This window comes from Psammomys obesus, unplaced genomic scaffold (genome assembly GCF_907164565.1).
Source record: "Psammomys obesus unplaced genomic scaffold, mPsaObe1.curated_primary_1811, whole genome shotgun sequence".
NCBI lineage: Eukaryota > Metazoa > Chordata > Mammalia > Rodentia > Muridae > Psammomys > Psammomys obesus.
Genome location: NW_026585644.1, coordinates 51,799,119 through 51,814,180, shown reverse-complemented (window position 1 = coordinate 51,814,180; position 15,062 = coordinate 51,799,119). Strand labels below are relative to the sequence as shown.

The window sequence follows — 15,062 nt, the reverse complement described above, 5'->3', positions numbered from 1 at the left end:
GACCCAAATATCGTTTTTGGTAAGCACAGTTAGAGGAGTGTTTCTCAACCTTCTCAATGCTGCTATTTTGTTGCTGCTTCATAACTGTAACTTTACTACTGAAGACCCATAGGTTGAGAACTTTGTTTTGGAGCTGGGAGTGGTGATACACAACTCTCAAACATGGTGCTTCTGCATAATTCTCTTCTTAAGACTACACTCTTGTTAAAGCCCTAAATGATGAGGTCCACACTATTTCTTTCCACAAACGGGCAACACTTGCAGAGTACGGACACTAAGAGCAAGATTATGTCTCTCTCTCTCTCACACACAGACACACATGTGCGCGCTGCGCACGTGTGCACGCACATGCAGTAGAGATGTATACTGAGCACCCAGCGTAGACAATGCTCACCCAGCCAGAAGAGGACATTACAGCAACATAAATACCAATAAGTGGAGGGATGTGCTGGAGAGCTTTAGGTCAAGTTGACACAGCTACAGTCGTATGAGAGGAGGGAGCATCGATCTAAAAAACTGCCTCCATAAGATCAGGCTGTAGGCAAGCCTTCAGGGATTTTCTCAATTACTGACTGATAGGGGAGGGCCTAGCGCATGGGGAGTGGTGTCAACCCTGGACTGATGGTCCTGGGTTCTATGAGAAAGCAGGCTGAGCAAGCCATGAAGAGAAAGCCAGTGACAGCTGCCTTCAGGCTCCTGCCCTGTGTGAGTTCCCGCATGGCTTCCTTCAATGATGGACTACATTGTGGAAGTGTGAGTCAAATAAACCCTTCCCTACCCAAGCTACTTTTGCTCATCGTGTTTCAGCACAACAATAGTAACCCTGACTAAGACAAGGAGGACACAGAATACAGGGCTTACAGGATGACAGAGAATGGTTAACAACACCCTGAACTGAAGCGAGGTCTCTTACCTGGATTTAGTAATGCAGGTATTTTACGGACTTGCCTTTAGAGAAAACTTGAAAATTCTACAATTTTTGAAGCAGCTACAGTTCAGTTTCTTCTGAGACAATGTTAGACTTGGTATCCAGCTCCCCCATCTCACACAATGCATGTGCACCTCAGGAGGAATGAAGCATGTCCCTGGATGCACTGTTCCTGCTTTTTAATACTAGGTGCTCACTTTCTCTGAGCCTGCTACAATAAGTTAAATCATAGGAAAGCTACAGATGACCTAATCTTTAGTGTGTGTGCTCTCCACTATGACTGTAAACACAACCATGAGAGTACGGGGAGGCATTCATGCAAACAACCGCCCCCACCCCTGCAGCCCTCTGCCTCCAAGGTCACATGTCCTCAAGCATCTTGGTAATCATATTGGCTGGTAATCAGCACAAAGATGGTCCAGACAAGCAGCAGTAACAGTTCCCCAAACAGTGCGAAGTCAGTGGATACCCTGAAACGATGCTGAAAGTGTTATGGAAGGCAGACTCCCCCAGCGCAGCAACACGGCGAGTTCTCCGAGGGGACCATGCTAAGCAGAGACTTGGTCCACACGGTCAGCACCAAGATGCACCTGCACCTATCTACCGCCTCTTTAGCTCACAGATGGGTGGGAAAGTGCCCTGCAGAAAAGCACTGGTCATCTGAGATGGCACACAGACCTGAATGCCTGCTGCCTTGAAGCTTACACGCACAGAAAAGAAACTGCAATTTCCCATGCACTACCAGAGACATGGTAGACGGAAACGCATCCCAACCTAGGCACATGACCCGGTATCCACTGACTGGCTCTATGAGAAACAGCATCACCAGGGGTCCGGGAGGTAAAACGTTAGCATTCCTAGATTATATGGCCAGTTATGAGACTAGAGAGAGGGCTCTATTCCACTCTAGGCGTATACCCAAAGGTCACATCTTGCCCAGAGACACCTCCTCATACAAGTTTATTTCGGCTCTATTCATAATAGGAGTGGTTGGAACCAGCCTAGATGCCTATCAACAGATGAAGAGATAATGAAAATGTGAGAGATATATGCAATATTATTAACTGTAGAGAAAAATGAGGTCTGCAGGAAAATGGATGGACTTGGGGGCATAATATTAATAGAGGTGACTGAAACTGAGTACTAAAAAATGGCATGTTACCCTCATATATGGATCCTATCCTCCAATGTAAACACATATGCATATGAACAGGTCTAAGTGTAGACGTGGTACAACACTCAGGGCAGAAGCCAAGAGAGGGCAACACTAAGTGAAGAGAAGACAGAGTGCAGGCAAGGAGACACATGAATCATAGAGGATGTTAAGCTACATTTCTTTCTAGTTTCAACTCTGTCTGTTTTTTTTTGGTTTTTTTTTTTTGTTTTTTTTTTTTTGCCTGTGGTGGATAACTGAATAAAAACATAATGGAAGCCACGCAGTGGTGGCACAACTTTAATCACAGCGCTCGGGAGGCAGAGACAGATGAATCTCTGAGTTCAAGGCCAATGTGGTCTATGCAGTGAGTTCCAGGACAGCCAGGGCTACACAGAGAAAACCTGTCTCAAAACAAAAACAACAACAAAAAAGAAAAACCAAAGAAGTAATGGACAGTGAAAATATAAAACCCTAAATGATGTCTATGGTTTCAGGGTGTGCAGCACTCACCGAGATGGTCAGTTTGGGGCTGGGTAAGTGTTTGAGAGGCTTCCTTAAGTTGTGTGAGGCTCTTATTTGAGAATTAATTTGAATATATGATTTTACCAAATAAAACAACTTGTTAAGGGTTACCCAAACACTTCTAGGGTCTTCAACAGACAGAGCATCATCCCCCTCCTAAGGCTATCTGCTAGCCCCCTTACTCTTACACAGCAGCAAAAATGTCAGATCTCAACTTAGACCCAGCCAAAGAAACTTAGTTTTCTTTGGGACAGGAGTGAAGGAAGAGGGTTTCCAAGTGCTTTCTTCTTGACACACATCACAGTGACGTCCTTTCCACCAGCTGCATTAAGCAATCCCATGCCTCCCCTCCCTCACACACCTTGCTGGACATCTTGAGTGTGTCGATCTCTTCCCTCTGCTTGGACAGCGTCTCGTTCATGCTGCACAGGTGGTCACTCATCATACTTAACTGGTCCTCGTAGCTCCTCTTGGTGGTCATCAGCTCATCCTAAGGAGCAGGGGGGAGAGGAAAGGCCCGTCAGATACCCCAGCCACCACCCAGATGATTCTCTATTACAAACATCTGGGAATGCAGTCCTTCACACTGCCTAAATTGATCAGTAAACAAAGGTGAAGGCATAGGCCGAATAGAAGGACAAACTAAAAAGAAATGGAAAAAAAAAATCATCCCTGAAAGAATGTGTTCATAACTTATTTGCAAAACTTGAAGGGCTGGAGAGCTAGCTCAGGCAGTGAAGGTTTGCCTTGCAAGGGAGGGCCCCGAGTTCCATCCCTGATGCCAAACATAAAAAACATAAGGTGTGCCCTAGGAATCCCCGCACTGGGAAGAGGAGGACAGATCCCTGGAAGGCCAAAGAGTACCCTATCTCAAAAAAAAGAAAGGGGGGGGGGGCAGCTCCCGAGGAACAACACCCAAGGCTGTCCTCTGCTCTCCACACACATGCTCACACATGTAATTGCATGTACAAAATACAAGCAGTGTCTTCTCAGCTGGGTAGACTGTCAAAAGCCTGTAGTCCCCCCTGGTTTTCAAAAGCCCTACACAGGTCCCGATCCCAGAAGGGTGCCCTCCCCACCCAACCACCGCACTCTCCTCATACCCTAACTGATCTAATACACAGGGCAGTGTCTCCAGGGTTTTCCTGTGCCTACCTCATGTCAACATCAACAGGGGCTTCCTGAAAGGAAAGGTTCGAAACTGGGATTTGATTTATTTGTGTGTGTGTGTGTGTGTGTGTGTGTGTGTGTGTGTGTGTGTGTGTATTCAGGGTCTCACTATGTAGTCCTGGCTGGCGTGGAACTCCCTATGTAGACCAGGCTGGCCTAAAACTCACAGAGATACACCTGACTCTGCCTCCCAAGTACTGGGACTAAAGGTGTGTGCCACCACACTCAGCAAAGGCAAAGCTTCGGAACACAGTGGAGAGGATGGAGGAATGTTCTGAAGTCCCACTTTTGGGTTTATTTAGGTCAGTTTCTGAAATAAGACAGAATACTGTGCACAGAACAAGCCTGTAAGTACTCATGAGTTTCCACAAGAAAGAAGAAACAAGAATTGTGGGTAAGTGTAAATAAATAAATGCAGGCTGTAAGAGAATTTAAAATCAACTTCTGATCAGAAACAAGGAAGACAGCCAACTTTTGTCTGGGGTAAGTAAGATGTTACTTTAAGGTGAGTCAGAAATGAAGTGAATGACAAGTGTGAAAGGCCAGAGATCACCACTGCCCAAGGGGAGGCTGGCTTTGCTGCCCTCTCAACAGTCAGCAAAAGACATGAACGTGCTGAGGTCATGTTCAGGATCTCACCTGAAGTCGGCTGATGTTCTGACTGGCTAGCTTCATCTCCTCCGTCAGGGTGTCCTTGGACTTCTCCGCCAGGGCTAGTCTCTTAGACAGCGCTCGGCACTGTACAGTCAAAACACCGAACTTTATCCTTGGAAGGTTAGCAGACCACAGTCTCCAGAGCCAAGGGCCACCCACTTACTCACTTACTCTCTCTCTCTTACTTTCTCACTCACTCATTCTCTCACTCACTCTCTCTTACTCATCCATTCACTCACTCATTCACTCTCAATCTCTCTCACTCACTCACCCATTCATTTACTCACTCTCTCACACTCACTCACTCACTCACAACTCTGCTGAATACAGTGTGGAGCACAGAGGAGATGTGGCCCCACCCTCTTGTTTTACTACGGCAAGAAAGTCCGGCAGCCCCGCTCAACAGCCCGAAGAGCAGCACACAAGAACGCTCTCCGTTTACACAGGATCCAGCTATACTGGTCCTGGATAAAGGACAGTGGTTATTTCACAGTGACCACAGGCTGCCGACCACAGACGTAAGCTCTCCCCTGAATTTTCAGCTCTTCACTAGAGGTCTCAATACAGGAACCAAAGCGTCCTCAGGACCCACCTTACACATCTGCCTGGGGAAGACGGTCGCTCTCTCTCTAGGAGCTTCACTGACCCAGATGATGCAAGACAGAGCAGGTAAAAAGGAAAATGAGGAAACTTCATTTACACTACTGTCAACAAGGGGGAGCAGAAGAGATACCTCAGAACACTGTCTGGACACCAGGACCTCCAACTATCCTTTCCAGTAAAGTCATTCAGGGGCAGGAGAAAGTACTTCCTGTTTGGAGATGAGAACAAACTAGGAAAATCTAAAAATTCTTGTATCATAATTGTTCTGAAAACATTCACTAAAATAGGCAAATCTCATTAAAATGAGACAGCCTAAAATTCCCGTAGTTACTCATTTGTTCTCAAGAAAATTTCAGGACAGTCTGCACAGCTGAAGCAACCACTTCCCTCTGTGCTCGGTACTGAAGCTGACGGAGGGGGAGACAGCATGCAGGGCCCCGGCCCACAGACGACAGTCATGGCTGGGACACCAACCCAGAAGGCAGACGGGAACTAGAAACGAGGGTCCCAGCTGCACGAGCAGTCCACCATCACCCAGCCTGTTTGCCGCGCCCCCCATTTTCTCCACTGTGACAGGAGTCACAAGTGACCAACCTACCAAAGCGGGGTGCAGCAGCTTCCTAAACTTTGGGCTAGCCACAATTTTATTTTAACAGAAAAAGAACACCAAGTCCTGCTCTTCCTCTAGCAACCTATCATATCCGATGATAGGCAACCTAGCTGCCTATCAGCCTCTTCATTTCTGTGACACTGGAGACAATCACAGGCGGCTAGGTCCCAATATAGTGTGCACTCCCTTCCTTTTTGGCTTTACAACTTAAGTGTGTCATTAAGTACAGCTGCCGTCTGTACTTAATTCTTACGATAAAATGTCATGTCAAAGGCTTAAAGACCCTGCAAGCACCCACCCAGCCTTATTTCCTTACTCTGTAATAACACTTCTCACTGACTTCTCTTCCAACTTTGTAAATTCCATGTACAGTGCATAGTAGAGTTTTAATTATATGAATTATTGAGTAAAGGAAGAAGAAAATGTGTCAAAAGATTTTATATCTAAGTTAGAATAGGTGACATTTTTCACTTTGTCATTTAAATCCAGCCCTATAAACTTGTCATGTAGAAAGTAGAGAGCTGGGCTGGAGGGGCTCTGTTGGCAGCTACCTGCTTGGCAGCTGAGAAGGACCTGAGGTGCCCACAGTCTGCAAACCCAAGGTGTGGCCCAGCACTCGAGCAATCCCAGAGCTGGGAGGCGAGCTCAGGACCTCCTCAGTAAGCACTGGCTCAGTGTCACTCCATGTCTTACAAAAGAAGGTGGACACTGACGGAGGGAGGTACCTTACACGTACCTCTGGCTTCCTCACATGCATGCACAGATATGCCCACATGCACATACACACACATACACACACTCACACACACAAGGGAACTGGAGAGAATTTAAATTGTTGGTCAGATGGGTGGGGTAAGGGTGCCATCAAGCTCAGTGACCTGAGTTTGATCCAGGAACCCACATGCTGGAAGAGCCAACTCCTGCAAGCTGTTCTCTCACACCTACGTGTGCTGTGACACACACAGACAGAGCAAGTAACGTAAAGCCAAAACAGATCCGGAGCACTTTACTTTTCACCTTGTGCACCTGAAAACCCCCTCATCACTATCACAAGCACCTACACAAATTCTGGGTGGCATACAGACCAATCGCCACAAGCTGTCCCCCACCCCCCGACCCAGACACACGTGGACAGGAAGTGCAGGTGATGACGTCGTCCCAGCGAACAGAGCAGAACTGTGCTGGCTCCGCAGGGTCAGGGGAAGGGGCACTCCTTTCACTCCTCACCTCAGCGTAGAAGTGCACCGACTTGCTGTCAGCCAGCTGCAGCTGAGACGTGAGCTCCGCTATCCTCGTCATGTAATGGCTCTTAATGAGGTCCTCACGGCTTTCCATGTCTGGAGCCTAGCAGGGCACACACGGGAGATGTCGTGAAAAGGGCAAGTAGAGCAAGGAAACACAGAGCACACTTCACAGCTCTTCCTGGAGCCTCACAGAGACAGCACTCCTTCAGCAGGAAGGACAGACAGACTTTCTCACCCAGCACCTGCTGCTCTATGTCTTTTAAATTTTTTAAGTAAGAGTGTTGCTAAGCATCCAGGGCAAAACTCAAATTCATAATCGTCCTACATCAATGTATCAAGTATTTGGATTATAGGTATGAGCCACACACACAGTTCTGACCAGCTTTTATCAACCATAAACTCAACTATCAAAATCTCCATCTTTCTTTTCTTTTTTTTTTTTTCTTATCAGTTACATTTTATTAACTCTGTATCCCAGCCATGTCCTGATCCCTCATTCCCTCCCAGTCCCTCCCTCCCTCCCTCATCTCCACCCTGCCCCTTGCCAAGTCCACTGATAGGGGGGATCTCCTCCCCATTCATCTGATCCTGTTTTATCAGGTATCTTCAGGACTGGCTGCAAAGCTCTCCTCTGTGGCCTAACAGGACTGCTCCTCCCTTGGGGGGTGGGGAGGCCAAAGAGCCAGTCATTGAGTTCCTGTTAGAAATAGTCCTTGTTCCCCTCACTATGGGAAACCAATTGGTTACTGAGCTACCACAGGCTACATCTGAGCAGAGGTTCTAGGTTATATCCATACATGGTCCTTGGTTGAATGTCAGTCTCAGAAAAGACCCTGTGCCCAGATATATTTGGTCCTTGTGGAGCTCCTATCCTTTCCCCATCAGACTAACTCCACTTCTTTCTTATGATTCCCTGTACTCTGCCAAAGGTTTGGTCATGAGTCTTTGCTTTGAAAACACTGCTAGTTAGAGTCTTTCAAATGCGCTCAGTAGACTCCTGTCATACATTCAATGCACATCCCATCTGTCTTTCTAAACGAGGATTGATCATCTTACCCCATGTCCGCTCTCTTGATTATCTTTTTTAGGTGTACAGATTCCATTATGTTTATCACATCTTATAGGTCTATACAAGTGAGTATATACCGTGTTTGTCTTTCTCCTTCTGGGATATTTCACTCAGGATGATCTTTTCTAGATCCCACCATTTGCCTGCAAATTTCATGATTTCCTCCTTTTTGATTGCTGAGTAGTATTCCATTGTGTAAAAATACCACAATTTCTGTACCCATTCCTCCGTTGATGGACATCTGGGTTGTTTCCAGGTTCTGGCTATTACAAATAAAGCTGCTATAAACATGGTTGAGGAAATATCCCTTTTGTGTACTTGAGAAAACTTTGGGTATATACCTAGCAGTGGTATAGCTGGGTCTTGAGGAAGCACTATTCCTAATTGTCTTAGAAAGCGCCAGATAGATTTCCAGAGTGGTTGTACCAGTTTACATTCCCACCAGCAGTGGAGGAGGGTTCCCCTAATCTCCATCTTTCTAGCCAATATGTCTTTAACTGAGAGAGGGCAGAGAACAGGGGAATAATTATTGAAATCACTGTTTTTATTAGCAGATAGTCATTTTATTACCATATATATATATATATTTATTTTATTTTATTACCATATATATATATATTGCCTATGCCCCAAATTTCCCACCTTCTCCTTTCTCTCCTCCTCCCATTAGTCCCCATCATTCTTCTAGATAGTCATATATATGTGTTTCTGTATCTGTATATACTCTAGGACCCACAAACAGAAGAAAACATGACATTTATGTTTCCGAGCCTGACATGATCTACTTCATATGACAATCTCTGGTTATATTAATTTTCTTACACACAGTGTGTCATTCTTCATGGCTTCACAAAATTCCATTCTGTAAATACACCATGTTTTTTTTTTTTTTTTCCTGTTTCTCTACTGATGGACACCTAGATTGACTGCATGACTTGGCTACTCTGAACAATGCTACAATAAACAACTAAGTATAATGGAAGGTTTGGTTTCTTTAAAAACTCAGTTATGTTATATAAATATGTTTTTGTTTTAATCCCAAGTGTGGGATTTTAATTTGGGCTTTAATCTATTCACAACTGATAACTGCCTCTTTTGCAGGGCATGGTCTTTGCCAGCTGATAATGGCCTGCCTTGTGCCATTGTGTAGAGAGGATAGTGGTCTAGGACTCTGAGGAATAGAAACACGAGAGCCCAGAAAATGAAGGTGCAGCAGTTTGGAGAGACCAGAGCTGAGAGTGTGGCGGCCTGGAGAAGACTGATGGTGAGAAGCGTTCCAGTGCAGCAGCGTGGAGAGAGTGCTGGCTGCGTTTGCTGTTGACAGAGACTGGTATAGGTCCCCCAAAAACCCACCAACCCTAAACAGCCGGGAAATGTACAGGGGTCTCCACCCCCCTGCTCCACTAACCTTCTCTCTCTTACCTGGGGTTAAAGAGTTGGCGAAAGGGAGGCAGAGGCTTAAATACCCCAATAAAACAGTTTAAAAACAAGAGCAACATCTAAGTATAAATATTGCTATGCTATGTTGACTCATGGTCCTTTGGAACCTCTAAATTTAGAAAAATGTTTTCACTCTTGAATTTTCTTCATGAAAATGTAATGCTCTTAAACATATTAATAAATTAAACAAAACTGAACAGTTTGGGGCTGCTGTTCCTGACTGGTATTTTTCCTGGTTATACTAGCAATGATACATAATTGAGCCAAATTTAAAAATACACAAAGCTCATTATTACCTTTGACATACATAAGAGAAATCACGGAATCTACCGACCCTAGAACACTATGTGTCAGGACCACACTAAGTGATAAGGAAGTCAAAAAACCTACTGACCTCCTAGAACCATCACGTGTGCACCAAGTAATGAGCTCAGTTACTTCAGTTTTCATGTACTGGTTACTTGCAAAAGCATGATCTTCAAATGTGTAAGCCCATGCGACAAGTCACAGCAGACCTGGGCTCACTCACAGCAAGCACACGTGGAGGCCCAGGAAACCCTGCCTTCCCGGCTGACTACTGGAGGATGACTGAGACCCTTGGCAAAGAACGGTGGCCCTACGGTCAGGCGCAGCTGCGCTCTGTCAAACTGTGCAAGCTGGCCACTGAACAAGGTATCTGCTAAGCCAGGCTCTACCCTATCCTCTGCTGAGGACAGCATTCAAGGAGTGTGGGATGCACGGGTGAGAGAAAAGCACTTTGTTTGTCTGGAAACAACCACACAGAAAGCTCCTACAGGACTCAGTCCACAAACATGTGCTACGCACGTACTAACAAGCACCATGATGTTGAGCGCATATTACCTCACTGTCTGGCGTCCTGGTTAAAATCCCAATCTAGAACGTAAAGAGAAAAACAGCGTTAGGACCGAAGATCTGCATCTCAGACACAGCGTTACTAGCTCATGTTGCAGTCTCTTCCTGTGTGCGCTGGGGCACAGGGCATTGGTAACACAGGCCAGACCGCTGCGGACGGGTGCTCAGCACGGCTTCAGCACTGAGGCAGGAACTCACAACCGCTGCAAAATGCTCTACGGAAATGCTGATTCAGTCAACAAACTACCCAGAAGGAGCAGGATGATGATCCACTCTGACCCTGTCATATCATTTCCAAAGCAGTAGCCAGAGACAGTTCACAATCTATAAACGTGTGGAATGAAAACCAAAAATAAATGCTTACAAAAACTCAAAAAGGGAGAGCATACTTTGACATGTTATCAAGACATTAATAAATATTTGGAACTTAAAACAAATATATACAATCTTAGAGGAACTATAGTACAACTCCATTGTTCTGAAGTTTGCTTTTATAGATTAAAACTTCAAAAACAGGACTGGGGGTGGTCAGTGGTACAGAGTTCGCCTCATATGCACAGGTCCTAGGTTCAATCCTAACCACTACCACCACCCCTTAAAAGAAGAAAAGATGTCAAAAACAGGTATGACTGCAGGGTTCAAGCTATTGTCCAAGGTGGTGGGGCAGGTGGAAAGCAACAGGACTTCATTCTCAGTGGGTTCTGGTGACCATGGCCCCTGGTTGGCAGTCGACGCGTTTCTCAGCCACTCTCAAGTGTATCGTTCTTTTATCCCCGACCTTCGACCACTACCTTTGTAGATACAGTTTTGTTATGCAGCTAAGGCTGGCCATGGGCTCACAGCAATCGTCCTGGTGCAGGCAGCCTAGTGCTGTGATCACAGTGTGCCACCATGCCCAGCTTTCAGGAGTATTGCTCTGAGGGCGAGTGTTATGAACTAAGCCTATTTAGCTACAAAAGAGTTTTTGGTTACAGAAGAGCCACAATTTTCTCCTCAGGGAAACAAAAGTAGCAATTTCTCTGTTTCTCTTTAACAATCCATTGATCATTTGACTTTGTGTAACCAAATATAACCATATCTGATGAACTAAAATGCAAAACTACATCTGTATCACCTTTACTCCTCCTACTTCTTACTCTCAGGTTTTAAAACATGGTACCATACAGAGTCCTTCAAAGGAATAGTCTATAAATAGAAGGAATGCTATGAAATGTATTTTTGCAATATTTTCTCATAATCTACTAATAAGAGTACAAAACAACACAGTCTTGTTATAATACATTTGGAAACAAAGATCAAGGAACTTAGAATATCCACGCCTTCTGATTATGTAGTTCTTTCTTACAGCTTATTCTTTGTTTGTTTTTTCAAGACAAGGTTTCTATGTAGCCTTGGCTGTCCTGAGCTTGCTTTGTAGACCAGACTGGCCTCAAACTCACAGGGATCTGTCTGCCTCTGCCTCCCGAGTGCTTGAATTCAGTGCTTGAATTGAATGATGGGCATTTTAATGAAAATAATTAACATCTGGCCTCTGAAAGGCTACAGAGCATCAAATAGTCAATTTATATCTAGTATTGCTTATTTGACTTCTTGAATTGTAGGCTGTTTCCTTTTGAATCAATTAACTCTGGACCAGGCAGGTTTGCTTCTCTCACCCAAGATAAAGGTGCTTCAAGGCGCCTCACTCACAGCTACTAAGGCTTAGTTCACTGTTCACCTAAAGGTAGGCAGAGGGGATTAAAAAAAAAAAAAGGTTGGAAAACTGTGTCTCTTCAACTGGGATCTACCACATTCGAGGGACTGAGCCAAGCCCTCTCAGGGGATGGAGCCAAGTCCTCTCAGAGTGTGGCCAACCCCTCTGGCAGGAATCCATCATGTGCAGCAGAGACAAAGAAGGGCCTAGCCTCATCTCCTGCCTTGACTCCTGACAAGCTTTAAAACCCACTCATGTTCCTGTGACATCTTCCTCCACCTGGACAGACCTTATCTGTGACTTCACAGCACTCTCTGCAGATGGTTCGCGATGCTTAGGATTAGCCAGAGAGCAACCACGGGAGGGAGGTATACTCCAGTGAACACGGTAGTGTGTGAGAATTAGGCACTCCGGCTTTTCTCTGGCTTTGAAGAGCAAAGACGATGTCTGAAATAGCAGTTCATAGAAAATGCTTCTCAACTACATTTAAATTCCAATTAGACTTAAGAGTCAAGAAAGTCAAAGAGCAGGAAGGAACAGCTGGTGAGAGAAGGCGGCACAGGGGTGACAGGAGTCATGAGTAAGCACACATCCAGGCAAAAGAACAGGAAGACACCTGAAGCAAAATGCACAGGGTACTATGAGAGAGCAGAATTCAGTTTGCTTTACACAGGCACCATTCCACTAGAAAGACAGGTATCCCAGGGCCCGAGTGCCAAATGAATTAACTGTATCCTACAGACAGCAGGAAGCCCACAGGTCCAGGAGCTAGAGAGTACATTATTACTAATTAGACAATAGGAAAAGTACAGATGGCACTTGTGGTGGGGGAAGGGACATTCAAGAGGTGATGGACGGGAACAGAAGACAAGGCTGTATGCACACATGCTAATTCCAATGTGCCAGCCCCCAACACAGTCATCATAAGTGACCCAGTGACCTAGTGCTGTCCAGTACTAAAGGATCTTCATGTCCCTGGAATACTCACTTACATGTGAGAAAACAGTGTTTGCCAATAGGGTTCAAGGAAAAAACAGGCCTTGTCTTTCAGCAACTGGCATCACCACCAAGTATACTAGTGTTTGATGCCACCCCCTCAGAAAGCCAAGCAGGGCAAGACTGGGTGTGGCCTCAGGTGAGCTATTTCTCCTTCCCTCACCTCCTCAACAGCGCAGTAGACAGTGTCTACAATTTCACACTCCTACAATCTAAGGACAGACTGAGATAATGCACTGCCATGTTTTTAGACTCTAGCAAATGATTATGGCAATCCCTGCCAAAACTATCAGCATCGTCTCTGGGCTAGTCTGTGTCATGCCTCCTTTCTGGCCACCACCAATTCTATGGCCAGCACAGTGTAAGTGAAAGGAAGGGATGGATGGGCCAAGGTGTCAGACAGTGCAGCAGCCTGACCCACTGAGGAGGGTGACTCCGGAAGGGCTTCCTTCAGAACTCAGCAGCAACTAGGGCTGGCACACCGTCAAACAATTCTTGGACAGATTTTAAATTCTGGTGTTTTTGGATGTCTCACCCATGTGTGCTATCTAGATTCAATAAAAGCATGCTAGCTTTGCTTTACCCTTTTACATGTACGTACTTTTTCTAAACAACCTAAAAGAAAGCTCCAGGGCCAGCAAGATGGTTGAGTGGGTAAAGGCACCAGATACCAGGCCTAATGACCTGAGTTTGATTCCAAATCCCACATGGCCAAAGGTGAAATACCTCCTTCTTTGACCTCCACCTCTTGCTCTGAACACTTAAAACAATAAAGAAAATGTAATAAAAAATAAAAGTAAGCCAGTGACATTATAATGCCTGATTCTCAACACTGACATTTATCTCAAAAATGTGAAAATGTTCCTTTAATGCAGTGCTTCTCCACCTGTGGGTAAATATCAGATATTTACACACAAAATTACAATTATGATGAAGCAAGGAAAACAATTTTATGGAGGTCACCACAGCGTGAGGAGCTATATTATTAGGTCGCAGAGTGAGGAAGACTGAGAACCTCAGCTCTGATGCTTGTAATACCATAGCCACACCTAACAGATGACAAGTCACCTGGGGTTTGGACACTGCTGAGACACAGAGATCCAAGCACACCATGAGAGTAACACTGGTCTGTGTGCCTGTCAAGCATGTGCTGCACTGCACCCAGGCAAGCCTGAGACACCAAGGACAGCAGTGGCCTCAGCGAGTATACCGGAGAGCCAGCTGCACCTGAGCTGCATCTTCTGGAGGCACCCCAGCTGCCCAGCGCCTCAGCTCGCACAGGCTGCTGAGCTGACACTGCCTTCCTGACTTCTCTTTTTCTTGACCTCTTTATATATAATATATATATGTGTATATATATATATATATACGCATATATATATTATATATATACATATATATTTAAATAACAGTGTTATAACTAGAAAACTTTATAAAAATAATTGTGAATCTGTAACGCCAAGAGAGATGTTTGTTAACCTTCTAAATCACAGCAGTTAAAAAGAAGGCAGAGACAGGCCCAGATGACCTCTGACAAAACAGTGAGCCTGAGGGTTCTATGTGACACGCACCTCTGAGCTTTGCACTATTTGGGATAAACTATGAAATTCTTTTAAAGTGGCACTAGTGCCATTCTAGAAAAGCTAGGTATTTGTGGGCTGGATATTTAGCTCAGTGACAGAACATTCAGCCAGCAAGCGCAAGACCTAGGCCCAGTCCTCAGTGCACAGAGAATGGGGGTGGGGCACAAAATGACAGAAAGACCAAAAACCAAGGTGACTATAAAATTAAGTATTTCATCCTTGGTTGAAAACACATCTTCATCTTGGAACTGTTTTCAAAGAGAAGCAGAATCGCCCTTGCTTTGACTTACTGTATGTTCTCTAGAAATATAGCGCTGGACACAGGGACATCTCTGAGGCAAAAACCTCATGTAATTTAATGGAGTTGCTTTTTGAAGGCAATAAAAACTGATGTGTAATTTAGATGGGCCTGTTTATGTCTCCTAAACTCATATGCGATGATGTAGGAGGAAGAGCCCTTGGGAGAGGGCCCACTGGACATTGACAAAACAGAGACCCAGGTGGCTCATTCACCACGTGTG

The 15,062-nt window shown here is 45.1% G+C and overlaps 1 protein-coding gene across 1 annotated transcript in view; it reads right to left on the bottom strand.

Annotated features, from left to right (window-relative positions):
* Positions 1-15,062, bottom strand: part of Ppp1r21 (protein phosphatase 1 regulatory subunit 21) — a 60,338-nt gene that overhangs the window by 856 nt on the left and 44,420 nt on the right. Inside the window, exons 18-21 of the mRNA XM_055619579.1 lie at positions 10,258-10,290; positions 6,871-6,987; positions 4,416-4,514; positions 2,968-3,096 (exon numbers count right to left, since the gene is read on the bottom strand). Of these exons, the coding sequence (XP_055475554.1) occupies positions 2,968-3,096; positions 4,416-4,514; positions 6,871-6,987; positions 10,258-10,290 (378 nt within the window). The remainder of the gene's footprint in view (positions 1-2,967; positions 3,097-4,415; positions 4,515-6,870; positions 6,988-10,257; positions 10,291-15,062) is intronic.